General features: G+C 37.9%; 1 protein-coding gene across 2 annotated transcripts in view; it reads right to left on the reverse strand.

The window, feature by feature from the left end:
• Window positions 1-21,511, reverse strand: part of ZFHX4 (zinc finger homeobox 4) — a 151,826-nt gene that overhangs the window by 100,085 nt on the left and 30,230 nt on the right. For both annotated transcript variants that reach the window (XM_063392221.1, XM_063392214.1), the window contains exon 3: window positions 21,351-21,511. This exon is cut by the window's right edge. In XM_063392221.1, the coding sequence (XP_063248291.1) occupies window positions 21,351-21,511 (161 nt within the window). The remainder of the gene's footprint in view (window positions 1-21,350) is intronic.

Here is a 21,511-nt window from a genome sequence, read left to right on the forward strand (position 1 = left end):
ACAGTTAAACACCAGCTTTCTCTCATTCTACCAGTATGTACATGAAGATGGCCCTACATGCACTTAGGCTAACACAGAATGAAGGAGCACTGAATTTAATTAACACTGTTAAAACATTTTGAAATCCTCTGAATAAAGGCTTTACAGAAGTGTAAAGTATTACACGGTTTCTACAGTCTATTTATTTAGACTTAATAAGATTCCCTTCACACACACACAACCTTTTTTGCTTTGCTAAGTAAATGCACATTAATAAATAGCAGTGTTACCCAAGCCATCAAAATTTATTTTCATCTAAGAACAAACTTTCCCAACACGGACACCCTGCATTACCTTTACCCTGTAAGACACTGAAGGACAAGTGCAACTTGATAATTGGTGAAATGATCGAAAATTGAAATTTTTGATCAAGAAAATGAGAAAGCAGATTCTTCATTTGCCAACCACTCTCTAAAAATACAAGCTTTCATTAACTTTTGAGATTTAGCCTAGGGCACTGTTAGCTGATCTGAATTATGGACATTTAGTGAGGTTTTTCAGAGAGACATGGAGTCTCGCTCATTTCAGTCTTTATAGGTCGAAATAGAGTGAAACTGCAACTAGAGACAAGTTGAGAGAGTTGGAACAGATCTGAATTTGCATCTGCAAAATACTTGCTGTCAGAAAAACTGGCTAATGGACAGACAGCTATATTCCTGGCAGCTCAAATCTCATCAAACTTTACAGGTTTACCTCTCTTTTCTCAGCAAATCTGAAGGTGGCAACCTTTAGGCCACTAAGTTCTGCAAGTTCAGCATTTAGAATTAAAGCATCAGATGGAGAGATGGAAAATACTGGCTATATTCATCTGAAATTCTTGAATTAGTTCCTTCCATGCCCCACCTCTTGGCTGTTTGCTTTCCATGAATTTCTCCATACTGAATCTGCTGACCTAAGCAAGGAATTTGTTTCAGAAACAGCTATGTTTAAACACATACTGCAGAATATCCAGGGAAAACACATTCTGAATGTGTAAACTTAGCATTCATGAAACAGCCCATTTCTAATGGTACATTTGCAATCAATCAGGGAACAGAAATATACTAGGTGTCAAACCAAAACTAACCAACAAAGCACAAAAGTTTAAATGTATTAAATATTGCAACTGACTCCAGGTTTCAGCAGCAGCAGGACTGGGTGCAGTTTTTGGAAGATATTTCTAAGACAAAAAAAAAACTTGAGAGAGGGCAATTTGAAAGTGAAGCAACATCTATCCATTTAACAATTAGCCATATATATATATATTTACACAGAAATTACCAAGGGATGCTGTTCACTCCTTGGGTCACCTCAGGAGCCAAATGCAGGATCAGCACAGCCTATGAGTGTGGGACAGCTACATGGTGCTGCCTTGGTCATTCCTACCACCTGTGCATGCCACCAGCAGAACCTCAGTTCAACCCCAAGGCTGGCAAGATATGGAGTAAAGCAATTGATTTTGCCATCCAAATCTAATGATATTGCTGTGGAGACAAGAATCATCTGCATCATGGAGACACCCACACCTCAAGCATAGATGATTCTCCCGTAATGGCCTTGGGCATATGTTAATCAAGAAGGGTGACAGACTAGAACTCAGCAATACTCCACGTGGGAGCACATGAGTGAACCACTGGGCTGATGAACAACCACCCCAAACTACCCCCACTCCCAAGTCCTCCTGCAAAAAAAGAATGGAATCACTCAAGAGTAACTTCATTTATTGCTCTCATGGCCTTCAGCTATTCATCAATACCACTTTATCATCAGATGTATCAAGAGTATCCAACAGATCTACAATAATAGGCATGCTTTAATAGTGTCTAAAGGGTAAAGAACTGCCCTGATGCCTCTGTCATCAAGTGCAGCTAGTAGCACTGATTCTGCTGTCATCTTGCCTTTAAATATAGCAATTCCACATGCAGGTGTATTGAAGTGGCAGTAGTTTCACTAATTGATGCCTTAATATGCATATTCAGTCAGTCCTAATTTGACTCTATCTTCTGCTAAGAGAATAGGTTAGAGTTCCCAAGTCAAACTCTCCACGATTTTTCCTTGTAATTGACATGAAATATTCTAAAACATATACATATATTCATTTCAATAATCAGTACAATTAGTTGTGCACATAAATATTTAATGAGCCTCGGTTCAACAGTTTAAGAGACTGGTAATAGGAAACAATATTTATTTCATTGGTTGGTTTTAGGATCCTGAAAATGAAAGGAAGAAATCTGTTCCTTCTTATTGCTCGTATAGAGTTATTCCCTGTAGTGATTTGATCAGCATTTAAATAGAAGTCACTAGTTCAAAAGAGTAGTCCAAATCTGGAGTGATTACAATGCTTTTGCACACCAACAGTCTCATGGCCCATCAGAAATGCTCTGGCACTCTTACTCTGTTTTTAGCTCAGGGCATAAGTCATCATAAGTCAATATTGCCCATTGTTTTTATAATCAAAAAAGCCTGGAAATGATAGCTCAGGTATCACTACTCCTCCCCTTTACCACAGGACCATGCTTGTATTCAAGTCATTATACTGGGAGATTCTGCACTGATGCTCTGTACTTAGCAGATATCCCTCATCTGCCCTTTCAATGCAATCTTGAGAACTAAAATTTATTAAAACAATTTTTAGAAAGCAATGCACAAATTGAGACCAACCTGTTTAAAGACACTGTTGAACTGCAAAAGGCACTTGAACATTAGAATTAAAATAAACTTTGAGGATTTATGCTATAAGAGTTAAATTCATTTCAATGTGTATTTCATACTTGGATCAAGCAAAAGTGAATTCTTTAAAACACTTAGATAAGTTTTGATATGCATCTACCATTGTTTGTTCTAATGTTTTATTATTTATAGCAGCATAAAAAACACAAGTTCCCAAAGGGTTAACACAACTAGATGACTGAAATTCATGAGCATAATCCTAAACAAGTGAGTTGAAGTTCTATCAGGTCTATTTCATAGCATCAGGGATTACTGCTAGCAGTCTAATCCTACTGAGCCTAAGGGAGGTACGTTGTATTGTATTTGAAATCCTGGCCAGGAAAGAACGGAAGGTTAAATGGGTGCCTTGCTCTGTAATCAAATATCACAGGCACTACTTATCTATTCACTGAACAACTAACGTAGAAAATCAATTAGGAAACAAATAGCTTCTTCTTTTTATTTTTTTTTTTTTACCTAACAAAAAAAGAGAGTGAAGAGTAAATGTTTTTATAATACATGTTTAATGAAACTATATCATATTATAAAATAATCTATACATAGACTGGCAAACATTAACTAGAAGGTACAAAACACCCCAATGCAACTTCTGGTGTTTTAATGCTATTTCTTTAAGTACTAGGGCTGTTTTCAAGGCTAGCGTGTATTCGAACTCTGGCAATTGAGCCTCTTCTGAGCATATAAAGCAGCACACAGAAACTACTCATACAAAAATATTAACTGACTGCAGATAATTGGACTGTGCTCAAATGAAATCACAAATACATATCCGGTTGTTTGTAACTGAACATCTTAAATTATGTATCAGCTGTGAAGAGCATTTCTTCAGCTGTGCATCATCTTTTGTTCACTTGGTTAAAATCCCAGGAGTACTGAAAAAGGCTGAAGCTCCTGCTGGTCTTTGTTCCCAGCAGGGAGAACTCCCTTTTGGTGGTCTTGAGGTTAACACCCTGCCCGCCTACCCCCCCCATACCTGTCATTCTGAATAGACTTCACAGTCTGTGCACACAGACAAACAGCCTGACCTGGCCAGCTAGCTTGACCCCTGGGCAGGAAGAAGATCACATCTGGTTATTAATATTGGGACATTAAAAAAATGTAATCTTCAAGGCACTTGGAGAAGCAGGCTGGCAATTATACAATATGTACGGGATGTCAGTCAGGGAGAATGTAAGCCTGATGTTATGTCCAAGAACACTAAAATGTTCATTTTGCTCTGATGAGGGGTTTCAAATACAGTCTCCCTCTGTATCTCTGAAAGCTGGCAAGAGAAGTTTGCCCAAAGCACTTAAGTCTCCAGATTATCTGTTCTTATACTTCACAATTTTTAGTCTGTTTTACACAGTTTTTTTAATGTAAAACATTTGCAGCTGTAAATTGATGAAACTGGAAAAAAGATCCCACGTGATTTTATAGTAGAGAAAGGCAACTGATAAAGGGAACAAAACCTCTCAAAATTACAACTGTGAAAAACATATTCCCATTACATTCTCTATGTATTTTACCTCTATCTAGATTTTTTAGTTTGCTCATTCTAGGAATCTGCATAGTAGAGAGTTTAAACTCAGTTTATGTAATTGGCTAAAATATACAGAAACACACTTGTACATGCTTGTGATATATATTATATACAGATGTATTTATACAAAGCTTTATATAGCACAGATTTGTGTCATGTGTGAAATCTTAGTTCCATCAAGTTCAGTGGAAAATTTACCATTTGCTGCAGTTGGGACAAAAATTAACCCTACCAAAACAACAACACACTCCCATCAGGATATGTACTGTGAATATCAATGCCTTGGTTTGACCCCTTTATGTAGCCAGGTAATTATTTATATGTGGCCCCAGTGGTTATACCTAAAGAAGAATGAAAGACTGGGTCTGGAACTATTATATGTCATGTGTTTTATCCCAGATTTATTGATGCCACATGGAAGACTTTATATTGTCACTATGAACCCAGCATAGGTCTAGCATTCTTCACAAAGGCCACTCTGACTGCTCAAGACACACTTCTACACCTGTCATGTGAAAGGAGCATGGTCTTCAGAGAAGTCTCAAATGAGTCCTGGATGATGGTGTCAACAAAATCTCCGAGCTTGAAACAAAACCTAAAATTGTCTCCAAAATTATTGTCTTGGACCTAAAGTTGTCTTCAAGTAATTATTGTTAATACTCCCAGCCCAGTTAGCTTAAATCAGCTGTTACTAGTTTGGTTTTGCTACAAACCACCACCAAGACTTTTCCTTTGCTTTCAAACAAAAAAATTTCCTTTCAGATTACATTGGGGCAACACCCAGGATGGGCCTTTTACCAATGATGTGTTCATTTTATGATCTTTGAGTCTGAAAAAGGAGCTTCATAGCATTGGAGGTGGGAAGTTTCCAGCTTTTCAACAGAGTGCTGGCACTTTTTTTTAGCTCTGATAGGCTTTGAGAAGTCAGACCATCGAACTGAAATGCTACTATGTATGGAAAAGCTATTACAGGAAAAATGTAAGACGTTTCTAAAATATATTAGTCACAAAGTTACAGCAGTGTTTTTCCCCTTTAATATTTCTGGGGATTGGCTCAGTACATGCAGCCATATGAGAAAAAAGAGTAATTGATAGAGTTAGAGAGCACCCTACAAATTTCTAACATATTTTTCCTGATGCAAAATATGCAGCAGGTTCAAAATGTGTGATAGCTTCTTGTAGGATATCCAGCATACCTTTTTTTTCTCTCTATTTCTTGAAACAATACAGCCAACTCAAGCTCAAGACAATACATTTTTTATCCCCATCATCCCAGATAAACAGAAATTAATATCTGACAATGTACATAAACACTCACATTCATACACAAGAGAAAGTGGAAAAGAAAGTTATTGGCAGAGAAGCAGAAAAATACAAAGGGGTCTAGGGCTTGGCAAGAGTGAAATTGGGCTAAGTGCTGCAGAGATCTAGGTGCAAATGTCACTGTGAAAAACAGACACATAGAGATGTTAGTAGAAAAGGAAGAAGAAAGTGGTGAGGTGGTAAAAAATGGCTGTGTGTGCAACTGAGGTTGCAAAGAGTAAGCCACAAGGGCAAGGATGACACTATGCACACTCCTGAGGGAGCTGGCATTTTGGAGGGAAATTCCAAGCTTCAGGCAAGAGAGGAAATGTTTCTGACAGGTTGGGGCCTTTTAGGGTGGAGGCTTTCTGGTTTTAAATAGTAGCTGCTTTAAAAATGCTCACAAATGTGGAATAATTTAGGAATAGAAATGGGCTATAAATGAGATTTCCTAGTGTGTATATGTACCCACAAAGTATGTCATGGTTATCAATACCCAGTAACCTGGTTTGATCTGTTAAAGGTATTTAGGAGGTGAATTTCATTGCATCAACTCACACTCTGTATCAAACAGGCAAACTGTTTTCCATGAGAGGGAAAACAGTCCCAAATTCACATCCTCTCCTCTTTTACACATCCTCATTGCAGAGCAGTCTCTCTGACTCTGCCTTTGTGACTAGCCTTTTATCTGAAGCACCAGAAACAAATGGGAAAGCCCTAGAAATAAACTTTGGGAGAAAAACAGGAACAGTAACCATCAATTTCAGCAAGAAATTACCCAAATAACAGGACTTTTTGAACTGGATAATTTCTCACAGTAGTGACAAACCACAGCAGTCAAACCACAGGAGAGCCATGTCCCAGTCAATTGACAGAGTTAAGAAACACAGTCATTTTGGAAAACTTCTCTACCCTTGGAGTAATACTACTAAGATCAGCAATACTGCAACAGAGGTGGATTTGGCCTACATGCTTCCTATCTCTTTCCTCTCGTCACAGTTTTAATAGGAAACAAACAATGTTTTTAAAGCTTCAAACAAATTCTGCAGAGGATAAAAACTAGTAAAATCTCTGTATTTTTCCTGAATCTCTGCAAATATTTAGACTTTTGCTTAACAATATGACCTGTCTCATACTAAAGAAACTTCACAGACTCTGCTCATGCCATTGGCAGCTGAGAGTCTTATCTTTGTGGTGAGGAAATAATCCTCACCAAAAACTAAATGCTGGGTGAAAAGCTGGGGGATGGGATGTGTGAATGAGAGCCTCGTGAATGTTTTAGCACTGAAAAAGAACAACTGCTGCTGGGAAAGAACTGTGGTAGCTCATCAAGCCCAGAACACACTGACACAGCCCAGGAAGGCTCCCTGCAAGGTGAGCACAAGAAAAATGAAACCTATCTGAGCAGGGGATCAAAACACAGGACTGGAGTCAGACCCTACAGCTTGTGACAGCAGCCACGGCGTTTCTGTAGCAGATAAAAAGTTTTCTGCAGTCACCAGCATCCCCCTGAGCTGGCTGTGCCTGGGAGCTCTGTGGGTCTCCCTGTGCAGCAGGGGTTTCACTCCCATCAGATACACTTCCATGTGCTCCAGCTACTGCCCTTCCTGGTCCTTCTGCTGACACTGTCCTGGTGGTGTGCCCTGAAGGACAGGGCACACACAGCTGCCTCCCTGCCAGCCAGGGACTCCCCCATACAAGCAGAATAACTCTGCCCTCCCCCAGGCAGGGAACTCGCAGCAGATCTCCAGCTCCTCTTTCTGCCCCATTATTGGCAGAAAGGGAGCTGAGCCAGAATTAGAGAGGGCTGTCCTGTGACTGTGTGTTTGTCATACGCTTCCTCGTTTCGAGTTTTCTCCAATGACTAATAGCCTCTTTAAGAGTTCCAAACAAAAGCTAGCTATTCTAAGATGGAAGTTGCTGGACAGAGTGAGAAACATTCAGAAGTAGTTCTTTGGGGGCATAGGAAGTTAAAAAATGAAAAAAAAAAAAAATCCTCAACATTTATATACTTTAATTTCTCCAAAAAGGGGAGGGGGAAGAATGTAAAGCATTTCAAATCTAATTTTGTGAAAAAAATATTCAGTGAACTGCTGCCAAGATAAGTGCCTCTTTAGCTTTAACTAATTAGCAGTATTACAGGGTTCAGTAGTGACATTTCAGCAGTAATTGATCCTCTGATGCAATTTTTGTGTATTTCAAACTAGCCAATACATCCAGCCAAGACAGCTGTGCAAGGATGGAGGCTGGCAGTCAGCACAGAAGTGCCAGGCACCCATGAGCATCACCTTGGATCCTGGGATGCTAAACAGATGCTGCCAGGAGGAGCCACTAGGACTCAGTATTCTAGAAAATCAGACCCTAACCTCTCCACTTTTAGCACTTTCTACTGGCAGGTAGCACAGCTAATTTTAATTCAGGTATTGACTGTCCTGAACTAGTGTTTATCTACAGTCACATAGGGAATTTGAACTTCCTGGCTCGCTCTGAAATTAGTATTTCATTTCAAATTTTGTGCCGATTTGGTGGGGAGGGAATTTGGCATCATATTTTCACATTACTTCACATTACATACAGGGTAAGATAGTTACTATATATTTCTTTCTCTTCTAATGTGAAAGGTTTTAATGTCAAACAGCATGAAGGCCAGAACAATCTAAGAGTCAACATAGTTCCCACAGTATGAGTTCAACCACAACAGACATTCCATCTGTATTCATGGTATACCTTAATAACAATCAATAATACATTAAAGTTAGCACTGAGCAGTATGAAAAGAGCACACTACAAAGAGTCAACTGCAGTTATTCCTCAGCCTTCTAGCCCACATGCAGAAAGAGCATCTTCTATTTTGCATCAGCAAATAAATATCTGGGGTAAACATTTGCAGATAGATGGTTAATTAGCTATTTCTGTTCTTCAGCTCAGCAAATAGTTAACTGCCTACAGACATTTGCACCTCAAGCCACTAGGTATGGCAATACATGTGGGAAAGCAACGAGAAGCAGCTATCTGAAGAAGCAGGCAATGTGACATGGGCACAAGGAGATGCTTCTTTCTCTCACTCTCCTAATATTAGGAGGAATTTAATTACTCCATGAGTTAATCCAGAGCTGGAGTTTTTTCCCACTCAGCTGGCTATGCAGAAGCAGCCTAACCACATAATCTAGACACTTACCAGAGGGGCAAAAAACCTCATAGATTAAAAACTGACAGAGACAGAAAACAAGCTAGACGAATTAACAGGTCATTAAGAGAACAAAAGTTACCTCTGTGTCTTCTAACTGCAAACTAGGACTCATCCTGCAGAAGTCATAAATGGATTCATGACAGTGAGGACTGGCCAAAGAACTGTGAGAAATGCCAGATACTTTTAAAGTTAGCTGAGAATGCACAAGAAACTCAGTATTGACAGATAAATCCAAAAAATTGTACATTAAAACCAACTTTGAACCAATCAAACATGTTACTGGTGTCTTAAGCTAAATGTAGCTACTCTAGGACACTTCAGCATCAGTTTGAAGGGGGGGCGTGGGAAGAAGCATGTAATGAAAGGCAACATATTTCCAGCACAGGCTGCAATAGGATTTGTTTAAAGCAGAATATATTTTTGGATGCACCAGGCATGGGACAGTAAGATCATACAGTTCCACTGAGAACAGTGTGTTCAGTTCTGAAATATCTGTGTATCTCCAGAAAAATTTAACAGCGGTAAAAAGAGTTCAGAGATCAGTGATGGGATTAGCAGAAATGTGGAAAAACTTCCACTAAAAGCAAGACTGAATGGATGGAAATTTTTTGTGTAAATAAAAGAGAGGCATGATAGAAAGACCATAATCACAAAATTATTGTGAAGTTATAAAAGTTATGTAAAAGATCGTAAAGCAAGTAAGACACATTATCTTTTTCATTCTATTACCAGGGAAATAAAAACAAACAAAACTTAATAAATTAATGACAGAAAAAAATACTTCTATGCAGGTTAAATTAACCTGTGGAACTCCTTCCCACTGCATGTGATTGAGCCAGAAACTCACTTTATAAACTGATTTGATGTTTGTATAAGACTACCCAAAGACAACTTCGGGGGGGGAATATTTACTTGAATTTGTGTGATGTTAATTCATTGCAAAGAAGAGAGGATATATGAAAAGAACAAGAATTTTCCTGTATAAGAAACATTATTCTATATTTGCCCATGAATTTTTTTTGGCCTGCTTTGCTCTGGGAAGCAATTGTTGTTAGGCAGTCTGTAGCAAAGAGATTAGATAAGGTGGACTAATGGTATAATTTGCTGTGATAGGACAATGATTGCATACTTGGCCTATTAATGTGTTGTTGCTTTTAAAATAACATTCTCTTCTGTTATGGACAGCCACTGCAAGAAATGTACTTAACTAACTTTATTTGCAATGGAGTATTTTTCATTACGACAGGCTGGAAAGATATCTCATGATTAAGTGACTCAGAAAGAGCTCCAAAGAAGAAAGAAATTTTCTTTACACCCAAACCAAATCCTGATAATTTCAGCCCTAAAAGTGTTTATAAGAAAATTATAAGTAACTGGGAGAAGGAAATTAGAAGAAAAATGGAAATCCAACCTTTATTACAGCAGAGGCTAACATACATAGATCTTTGTACAGCATTATAGAAGATGACCTGGGGTATGTATGGAGACATATAGCTTTAAATCCTATTTATGCTTCTGGGAAGTGCACAAGCACACACCTGCCCTTTTGTTACCACTGCAGCTCCTGTGCAAGAAACCCAGCCTCAAACAACTGCGACTTCCTTCCTAAAACTGCTGTGGGATAACTGTCCCTCTGAGCTCTTGTGAGCATGAACAACTTCAGGCTCCACCTCTAACTCTTCCCAACACTTGAATTCATCCTTCCCAACTACAGACACTCTACTAAGTCCAAAATAAATATATGCAGACAGAAGGACAGACATATGTGAAGAACTTGTTATGCTTAATTATAATTCTGCGAGGTCCATTTAGACTGTCAGATGTACTACAGGCCAACCTCTCACTCATCTCTGCTTGGTTAGAAACACATTGTTTTTTGGTTTCTTTTTTTCCAAAGCCATGCTCTGTTTCCCAGTACAGACAGTATTGACCTTACCTTCTAAATCTATTAGGACAAGCAACTACTAGAAGTAAAGGAAAGACATTTGTTTAGTTCCTGTTGGGGACACATGAGGCATAAAACCTTTGTATCTGGAGACCACAAAAGCTGAGTGAACTGGGATACAGGCTCTCTGTAGCATAAGATTTCTGAGTCTCCTTTTATTGATTACCAGCTCAACTCTTCCTTGTCATAAAAACTGTTACTTACACAGAACTCTTCAAAACCAGCATAGCTCTTGTACTTTGTGTGCCCCAAAATGCTTTGGGTAAATCATATCATCTGTTTGATGATTTTGAGGTAGCTGAGGCCACATAACTGGAGCTGCTCAGTGAAAAACTCATGAAATAAAAGAAAAGAAATATCCTAGCAAGACTTCTTGGATCCAGGACCTACATGTAACATGTTGAGTCAGAGATGATCCCACAAACCTATTTTTGTTTTTCAAGAAATAAAAAAAGAAAACAACTCAAAAGGAAAAAAAAAAGTCAAAGTGACTACAGAGTGTCTGAGAAAGGATTTGCTCTTTCTCAAAAATACCTGTAAGCAGTCCTAATGACTAGCTACATAGATTTTCATTCCTTGAGTTCTAAAAGTCACAGAAATTCAAGTGTTGTGAAGATATTGTTGAAGCCTGACACACTACAAAACACACCAGTGGAGACAGGAACAGAGAGACAGAGCACATTGACATAGCCAATTCATCATGACCTATAAGACTACCTTAGTAAATCAAAAAGTGACAAAGGATATCCACAGCCTAGGTACAACTCCTATTACTGAGATGCATCTGCAACAGGGTTAGACACAGCGGACTAACAATACAGCAGTGCTTTCAAATCTGCCCAAACTCTAGGTCAGAAATTTGGTAAAATTAGTCCTAAACTATTTTCTGTGGCCTATGATCCTTGTCATCTGAGAGCTGACTTCAGAAGATCCTGTCCTGACACATCCCAGGATTCCAGCTTCCTCCTGGGTCAAGATTTTGAGTCACAGAAGTTCCTGAACAAATAAGGACATAAGGTTTTCAGAAACACTTGCAGTTTGGACTCATTTTTTTCCACCAGCTTTATTCTTCCTAATTTCCAGTCATTCATTAGCTGCTTACATATCTGCAAATGCCAAAGGGTGTTTCCAAAATAGTAACATCTAGATATTAAAGCTGCCTAATTTCAGTAGCAAAGCAAGCTTTTTTCCATGCTCTCATCACTAGCACACAAAGAACAATAATACCAAGATCCTCCTTAGACTTTGTTTCATTGTTCTAGTTGTAAAAATATCAAGTTTCTGGTCATTCACAAAGTGTTTATTCAATTAGAGAATGTTAGTATTTTTTTCCTCAATCTATTTCCCATAGAGCAAGTTTTTGTCTAGGTTACGTAGAAAATAGGAACGTTTTTGTTTGAATGGTATGAAACTACATCAGGGGAAATTCAGCTTAGACAACAGGGAAAGGTTCTTTACCGAGAGAATGGTTGGTCACTGGGAACAAGTTTCTCAGGGAAGTGGTCACAGCACCAATCCTGTCAGAGTTCAAGGAGCATCTGGATGACACTCTTAGTCATATAGTTTTAGGTAGTCTTGTGAGGAGGAAGTTTGATACAGTAATCCTTATGAGACCCTTCCAACACCAGACATTCTGATCCTATGATTATGTGAATAAGAAGTGCCCTTCCTTCTCCTTTACCATTAGGACTCAGAGTTTTGAATTTAGGATAAGGATAATATCAATCATAGCTATTATGATACTTGAGCCACTTTCAACATTTTAGGATTTTCCATGGAAAACATCTTCCTTTTTAGTAAAGTCATTTAGAGAAAACTGACCTCCCCCACCCAAGAATTGCTATAGGTCCCAACACAAGCTTTGGATGCCAATGGAAAAATTCTATAGCTGCTAAACAACTTTTAAATCAAGAGATGTAGACCTTTGAAATTGCTTGATAAAGTTCTGGAAAGAAGAGTTTCCACTGTGGGCCTTTGTTTTAAAAGGGTCATCATGAATCTTCTCTAAGGGTAATCTGGTTTTCTGTTAAAGGCTGGGGTACAAACTATCCCAGAACAGCAGATTCTCTGCTGTCTTTATGGGTAAAGGTGGCTCTGTGGTTCCTTCCTCCAGGTGCAGTGGAAGGAAGTGCTCTTGATTTTTGAGAGAGTTTACAAGGGAGAACAGGGACTACAAATAATAGGCTCTTTGGGCAGAACACTGAATACTGTCCCTATATGCTACGCTTCCTGCACATAATCCAGCAACAAACCAGTAGTTATACCATCATGTATTTTACATGTGAATCATGTGAACAGCATGGTTTGATTAATACTCTAGGACATCAATTTTAAATAGAAAAAAAAAATCACATTTTTTGTTAGGCAACCCTGGTGGTCAAACATCCACTCTTGGAATGAGGCTAGTATGTTCCTATTCATAGCTCCCATTACCAATATGTTTCCTATTCATGCATATAACCAAGGAGTATTGCTCATCCTACTTGCATATGACAAAACCATTTTTTTCTGTTATTGTAACTGATACTGCAGTAGGATGCCCAAGGCATGGGAATATGCACACTTCATCATTTAAGGACTACCTTTGCTCAATTTTTGTTTTCTTCAATACCCCCTGCCTTTAAAAGCTAAGGATTATTTTAATGCCTTCCTTCCCACTGGTAGAGTAGAACATACAGTGTCTCCCGAGGCTATGGTGCACAATACGCTGTGTATCTGTCTGATGCAGTACTGAAGGGTTTGCATCTTCTGCTGCAGACCAGGGGGGTAATTTCTATGAGAGCCTCCTTCATGGCTATCTACAAAGCAAAGGTCTTTAAGTTCTCAGCAAAGCTTCACTTTTTTTATGTACCAGCATGAGGTTGTGTGACCATCATTCTGCACTATCTGCCTGTATTAAGTACACCAGTCTAACAGGTAGACCATCAGGTTCAAAAATTATTACAACCCTAGTCACATTTAACATAATTAATACCTATTTCCTGTTGTACTGTATTATAAGTAATCCACAAACATACACATGGAAGTTTATCCAAGAAAATACATCTCTACATTCCACACGATCCTTGCTGAAACCAACAGAAATTGCATTACTTAGTATTTCACACCAGCGTCTTCACTATCCTTTCTTATCCTTTTCTGCACCAGTAGTACCCCAAAGGAGGAAAAAAGAAGAAATGCAGAAAATTAATTTGCCTTTCTAGCCATAGAGACATATCTAGAGGCAATACAGTCCCAAAACTTGTACATCAAAAAGCTCAAATCTGTCCTGTACGCACGAGGTCCGTTGGATTTTGCTCCCATTAACTCTCCTATAAAATCACAATTCTGGAATTTCATGTGGATTTACCAACAAATGCATAGACTGTGGGAAAAAGTCTTCTAATTTACTTAGCAGAAACAATAACAAAGCTGAATTACATGTATCCATGTCAAAATATAACTTTCCTGTCATGCATCAGTCTTTTTTACTTTTTTTTACTGCTCATTTTTAAATATGTGGAAAAGAGCGTAGAGAAAAATCTCACCTGGGAGAGTCTGGCAAACTAATTACAATTTTAGAAAAGACACCTGTAGCGAGTTGCATAATATCAGCTAAAATCTCCTAAGGGTAACAAGAAAATCTATGTTGCAAGGCTGTGAGGGAGTGGCTGCTAAATCCATAGCTGCAATCTATTAATGCACACATACATATGCACTCACACTGACATAATACTCTTACATACACTATACACTGCATCTCTGCTTTGAATCTCAGTCAGAAATAATTACATATTTCTCTCAGTGTCAGAATGAAAGAACTCCAGGCACAAAACATAGCTGTTATACAGCCATTTTGTGTGTTGAGCATACTGAATAAATGAGGCTGATCCTCTTTCTGCTGCTTTGGCTCTCCTGGCTCACTTTTCCTGCTCTGCAAGAGGACCTGCTCACTCGGGCTCCACTGGGTAGGCTGCACACTGCAAGTGGTCTGGTCCAGCCTCCTTTCCAAGAGCAGCTCACATACCCTTACCCAGAACAGCACACAGACTGAGTTCTGGACAGCATTTCAATGGAAGAACATGAGGATTCTTTAAACTATGACTTGAGAACACCTCCCTGTTTCAGCAGTGTACCATAAGCTGAATACAAAATACAGCACTTTTTAACAAGGACCATTATGTAAGACACTCTGAGAGACATATGAATATCAAATTAAACGTACATAAAATAGAATGTGAAATTGTTTTCTCTACTGTTTTATTTTAAATTTATCATTAAGAGGGATAGTTTTGAAATTGCTATTTTACCAGCCAAAATTCATTATTTTTTGTTAGTTTGGGGTTTTTTTATATTTTTTAAAATAAATATTCTTGTCTATAGTGTACAAGTAATACAGGAGGTATATACATTATTTGTAGCTATGACTACACAATGTATGTATAGCTGTGACTAGACAGTGTGCTCTTTGAACACTGGTTTCTCTTTATACATGTAAGCACAACTGCGTAATGTGAATTACAGTAACTAAGACTTGCAGTGGAAATTAAATTTCATAAAACATTTAAAACCTTAAGTGAACATAAATCTCAAAGGACTTAAAAATTTGAAATATCTTCTATCCTCTATATGAGGCTTGTGCTGAGGAACAAATTTGAATAACTTTTGTTTATCACTGAAAACAGTTTTCTCCTAAACAAACAAAAAGAATAAGATCAAGCAAAGCTTGGTTTGGCTCCTCAGGTGTTCAGACATATTCCAATTTCTTTTCCACAATGATTTTTATGCAAATCAATGCTGCACAATCTCCTGACCTCTTTTACCATCATACTGGGGCAATGACAGTTAAATAATAGGATTGGCATATTTGTAGGATATTTTATTTTATATTAGAGTTAGTGCAGGACAATTGAACTGAAAAGAATTCCAAGCTGATAAAGTACCAACATTTCATGCCAAACAGAGTAAAGTAAACAAAGTGATTTGGGCTGTTAGTCCATTTGTCCCCATGTGCTTATACTTCACACCTCCCTCAGTTGTTAATTCCTAACAACGATGCTTTCATCCAGAACAAGGATAATGAGAAAAAACCAAGCAGTATTCCTTGGGGAACTGTTACACTAAAAGTTACCTAAGGACTAAATCCCACTTGTGCCTCCTGCACGTGATAAAGATGAGCAAAGCATTCAATACTCCTGGCTGATTTAAAATCCAAATATGCAAACAGCATTATGGAATCCAGACAGACTATTCTGCTTTGCTGATGACAGATGCAGAAAAAAAAGCTGGTCTGATTAATCTTTTGACTTTGAACCAGCAGAGAAGTGGACACCATGCTTTAAAGAGCAACGCAGAGCCCCAGCTGAAGAGCAAGTGCTGCACGGTATTTTGCCCTTCCTGCAGAGGATGCTAGCTAGCAGGACCAAGCAGCTGACCATGAAAATTCTTGGCCCTAAATTACCCACGAACAGATTATAAATCCATCCTATAAAATACAGCAAAAGCCCCATTTGTTCTTACACCCTTTCAATATGTGATGTTATACATTTGTGATTCTCTCATTTTATTGGGCTCTTCAGAAAGCTGTTGATGATCATCTGCGGACAAAACAAAGGCTCATTGTAAAGTCTCTTTCAAAAAAGTCGGAAGGTCAATATGAAACAAAGGGCACCACTTTCATAAGTGCTTACATGCAAACTATTCTTGTGTGTGTAATATTACAACGCATTTCGGCAAAGGGGTAGAGTCGCAGCTAATTACAAAGTTAACATATAATAGTATTGCATTAGCAGCCCAAGAAATTCCTATTGAATTGCATACATCTGAAAACAGAAAGACATGCTTGTGCTGAAACTTAATTATCTTGGCAAAAACTGTGAGGGCTTGATTCTCACAAGACATAAACACAAAGTTCTGCTTTACACTCCCAAGGATCTAATTCTTTGTTTATTCAGACAACCTCCATCAGATAAAACTTACCACTTGGATTGACTAATTTGCTTTCTTATTTATAGTATCTACAGCTAAGTAACACAATTACTGCTTCGTTTGTGAGCAAGGGAAAGAATACTTCTGATCTACAAATACAAGGTCTGAAAGAGACAATTGGTGTGCTCTGCCAGGTTAAAAAAGTTAATGCTGCTGCATTCCACCTGAGGCAAAGAAGACAAGCCTTTTCCAAGGACAGGTCTGACTGAAATGATTTTTTATGGGTTCAAAGTAAAACATTATGGTAAAAAAAAATGAATACAGCTTTGTTTGTTTCTTCAGTCATCATTAGCAATAGACATAGGGGTATTCTGGTTTTGAGCCCATATGGAAAGACCATCAACACTTTCTGCTTCTGGGTCCTTTGCCAGAATAGCATATCCCACATGCCTTTTACCTTAAAACATAAAAGAAAAGGTGTTGTTCTGGTCAAATAAAGAAATAATTTTTACTAGCATACGTCTAATGTTAAAGCTGCCTAAATCCTGCCAAAGACATTACAACACCATCTGCAAAACAGATTTTTCATTAAATTGATCAGTTTAAAGTTAAGCAGCTAGGCAGATGATGCTTTTGAGCTAACCTTTAACCTTTAACCTCCTTAAACTAAAATCAGGTCACTCCTTTTGGGTAATATCTTTGTCACTTGAGAACATGGGAGGTAAAGTGATCTACCAAAATTTAAAAATCATAGCATTAAATAATGTTGTGGATCAATATTTTGTCAATAAAAGGAAGACCAAGGTAGTTCTAGCACAGCTGAGTATTAGTCTGCTAACTGCTGTCTCTCACTTTCCTTGAGCTCTTAAATAGTTGCATACACAATGTAAACTGCAGTAAATATACAGTATAAAAGCAATGTCTATTGAAGGTATTATCAGCTAACCAAATAACATTTTTGATAAACTATCTTCAAATATTTATTTGTGATTAGAAATTGATCACGTCATTCAGTTGCTTGGTTAAGTAAATTTTATTTTCAGCCATTCCAGTTTGCTTTACAAAAAGGCTATCCGGTACTTATTTATTTATTAATAAAAATATTTGGAAACTATTTTATGAGCATAGGACATGATATATGCAGTTCCCTGAATCAAAAGCTATTTGACCAAGCTACAAAATGGCTGCCTTAAGAGCAGCTCCAGTCATATGTATTTTACATCCACAGAGACAGATCACTGTCCTGCCTCAGCTTCCCAAATTTGCAGAAGCTGAATGCTTCCTCCTGCAGAATGGAAATGCACTCTGTTGCTATAGAAGCTTTCTCTGTTTACTTGTGGAGTCACTGAATGCTTCTTGATGGATGATGCCAAGAACTTGCAACTCTTCTGTGGTTTGATTTGCTAATATCGAGCTCCACAATTCCAAAAGTAAGTCTTTGGGAAATTCATTTAGGCCAAGCTGAGTTCACTCAGGGTAAGGCTGTCTTTGTTCTGGTTCTTAGAAGCCACATTACCAACATCATTTGAATACTGCACTTCTGTAAGGAACAACCAGGCCATTTCTTCTTTAAATAACTTAGAAAACAGCTAAAGGTTCCACTTTGCTACATTTAGAATCTAACTCTAAAAGTGCCATTTCCGTACTGCCTAAAATTATACAGCTTCAGAAGAGAAGCTCTGATGTTCATGGTTGCTTTAAAAGCTACGACTATGAAAAGACATCCTTTTATTCCATCAATAGTTAAGGACAGGGAGGAAAATCAAGCTGTTATGGCAACATTTATAAAAAGAAAACTCACAAAACAATAACATTTAAATAAATATAAATGACTGAAGAAAAACTTTGGGGTACTTGACAAAGCAAAGGAACAAAGTCACAGATTCTTTTTCTGTGCTTTCATATGGTTTTAGTATTAAACTTTTTATTGCCAAACCATATTCACAGCACCCTAATTTTAAAAAAGAGGAGCTGCTTGAATATAAACACATTTCATGAATATTCAATATTACTCCCAAGGCATATATCTATTATTCATATAAATTAATGTTCTTTTTTTCCTTAGGTGCTCTAAAAAGTTTATCAAGAGAAAAAAGTTTACAACTCTCTTGGTGTCAACGGCTTCACAAAGACCTGACAAAATTATCAAGTCTGCTAGCAGATAATAGACTTTCAAAACTACATTTGTTTCCATCTTGAGGCCTGAATGTACACTTAAGAGTAAAGTTTTCTGGATGATGTACACGGGCATTAAATTCTATTATAGAGCATACGCATCTAGAACATTTGGGACACGTGGTCATTTGGGACACATTGTAGCACTTCATGCCAACCCCAAATCTTAAAAAAATAACACTAATTCTCCAACTTGTATTTCAAATGAGACATCACTCTCCTTCAAATTAACCTTCAAATGAAATTTATTATAAAAATAGTGTATGTGTGTGAATATGCTATCTGCCTTCTGAGAGTCATTAAACCTAGTGGGGTTCAAATTTCCAAGATTCTCTAAGAAGTCACGAGGGACAGAAACTTTTTAAAAAGCTGAGATACTCACTAGCAATCCTAGAGACAAGTCCTTTACAAATACATGCATCAGGAGAGTTGGAACCCTGTGGTTAACAGCCACACACTTTCAACTGCCCTCCTCAGGCCATGAAGCCTAGAGGGTATGTGGGAGTTTATGGATTCTGCTTCCACTGGGATGTCCTTAACTGATTCAAAGACTGAGCTCCAAAAACTAGAGATGGTCCCTCGCTGTGTATGATAGCTGCACTACATAGATGCTGCTGAACTGCTCCATCTGACAAACCAGGATCCCACATCAAATATTTCGTAGGAATATCCATAGGCTGGAAATCCAAATATATTTGATGAAGGTTTCTCTAGGGATCAGGTTGAGTGAGTGAAGAGATAGTACTGTTTTGAGTAGACAGTTTATGTACCTTGTGACTATAATTTTTATTAAAAAAATAAGCAGCTGGAATCTTATTTTCAACAGTCTCAGAAGCTTTGACAGTGAAGCCATCTGAAGAAAAGCCTTCTGCCTTCCCTTCTCCCACTCTATCATTCCTGTCTGTGGCACTGTTTGCAGTAGCATTTCTTTGAATGGTGGCATTATAGAACAAATAATTGAAATAATGCAGGTTAACACTCCAAAAAAAACAGATGGGGATCAAAAATGTGTTCAGTTTTGGTTTTGTTATTTTTTTTTTTTAAACCTGACTTAAGAGTGTGGCTGCATAGTGTGGAGGAAGCAAGGAATGGCTCCACAGATGACAAGGAGCAGGAACCTCCAAAGGGAGTTTTCCTGCTGAGGCAGGCTGTGTCACTAGACTGTCTGCTCTTCTTGTACTTTTCATAACATTTTTTTAATGATTTTAGATCTTAAAAAAAAACAGCAAAAAAAGTCACCCTATAGAATTAAGGAAAAATGCAATTTAAATGAAATACATTATTACATTAGCAGAGCAGCCAGCACTGTGGGACAGTATAATAGGCCAAAACTTGTGTTACTGCCATTTTTACTCACAGCAGATGCACCAAGGTTACAATTACCAGGTTATAAAATGAAAATCTATGTTACTGCCTGTGCAGCATGTGTTAGCTCAGACCAATCATTTGAACATGGCTGAACACCAGAAAAACGTTATTTTTTGCTTAAACTAGAGTTCTGCTGAGACTTTTCCATATTTGTTCTCTATGTACAGGTCTTCAACACGATTAGAAAACCAGCATAGTTGCTGTAATCAACAGATGACTCCTGATAGTTTAGTTATCACAGATTTCTAGTATAAATCAATAGATAACACTTGCAAAATGGATTTTCTAATCATATTTAGAGCTTGTTACAGTGACTAATGGTTTGCAATATTTCCTGAATTTTTATATCCCCTAGACAAAAGAAGTTTTTAATAAGTTACAAAGTTATTCATCTTGGAAATGAATGTGTTATATTTTGTACATGAACCAAGACAATCAAGCCAATCCAGTAAACACACTGCAGAAAATAAGTTACCCCATAATTAGGGTTTGGAAAAAGTCATGACAAGTTGTGTAATAAATGGTATTCATCACTCCCACATATTCATTATATCCACATAGTTTTTTCCAGTAAAGATAAAAATATAGTTGCCATTCTACTAACATATTTATCTACACCACACCCTTTCATGTTTGTGAAAAATCATTACTGGTTTGGAAAAGAAGGGCAGACAAAAGGATGACAGTGCTTACTTTTGAATATCCTTTGTAATAATGTGGCATATTGCATGTGCTTACTGAAAATACCAATGTAAAATAACTTGGCTGTGATACATTATGGTTGCAAACAAATACATATGCCAGAAAGTGATTTCCTTTCCCTGTGCATGGTATGGGAAAAACATAATTTTCCATAATCTCTGTCCAGCTTCTGATCAAAATGTCATGGACAAAGTCTGAAAAGTTTATTGGAGATGTAAAGCACCTTTAGTCATTTATTACAAGAGAACTTTTTAAAAAAACAACTTATGGACCCTGTGTTTGCAGAAAGTGCCTCCTAAATGACCCCCAGGCGACTCAACAGGATTCATCTGGAGCACTCCTCCCTGACTAACCTGCAGTTTTTGTTTGACCATATGCATGTTCAATAAACACTTACTCCGCTAACTAATCAAAGTCCTGTCTGATGAGCACTGAAAGGGTTAATTTCCCCGCCTACTTGGTGCTGGCTGGGGCTGCTGTCACAGACTTACCTTGTAGAGTTTCAGGGCTGCCTCGTGCCTGTGATTGGTAGTGTGCAAGCGCAATTTATCCACGCTGTTGGTGTAATAGTCACAGGCGTTACATTTCAGGTGAACCGGGTTGCCAATGGCAATACACTTCAGCCTCCACTCATTAGTTTTGCCGCCTTCTT

This window comes from Prinia subflava, chromosome 1, assembly GCF_021018805.1.
Source record: "Prinia subflava isolate CZ2003 ecotype Zambia chromosome 1, Cam_Psub_1.2, whole genome shotgun sequence".
Taxonomy (NCBI): domain Eukaryota; kingdom Metazoa; phylum Chordata; class Aves; order Passeriformes; family Cisticolidae; genus Prinia; species Prinia subflava.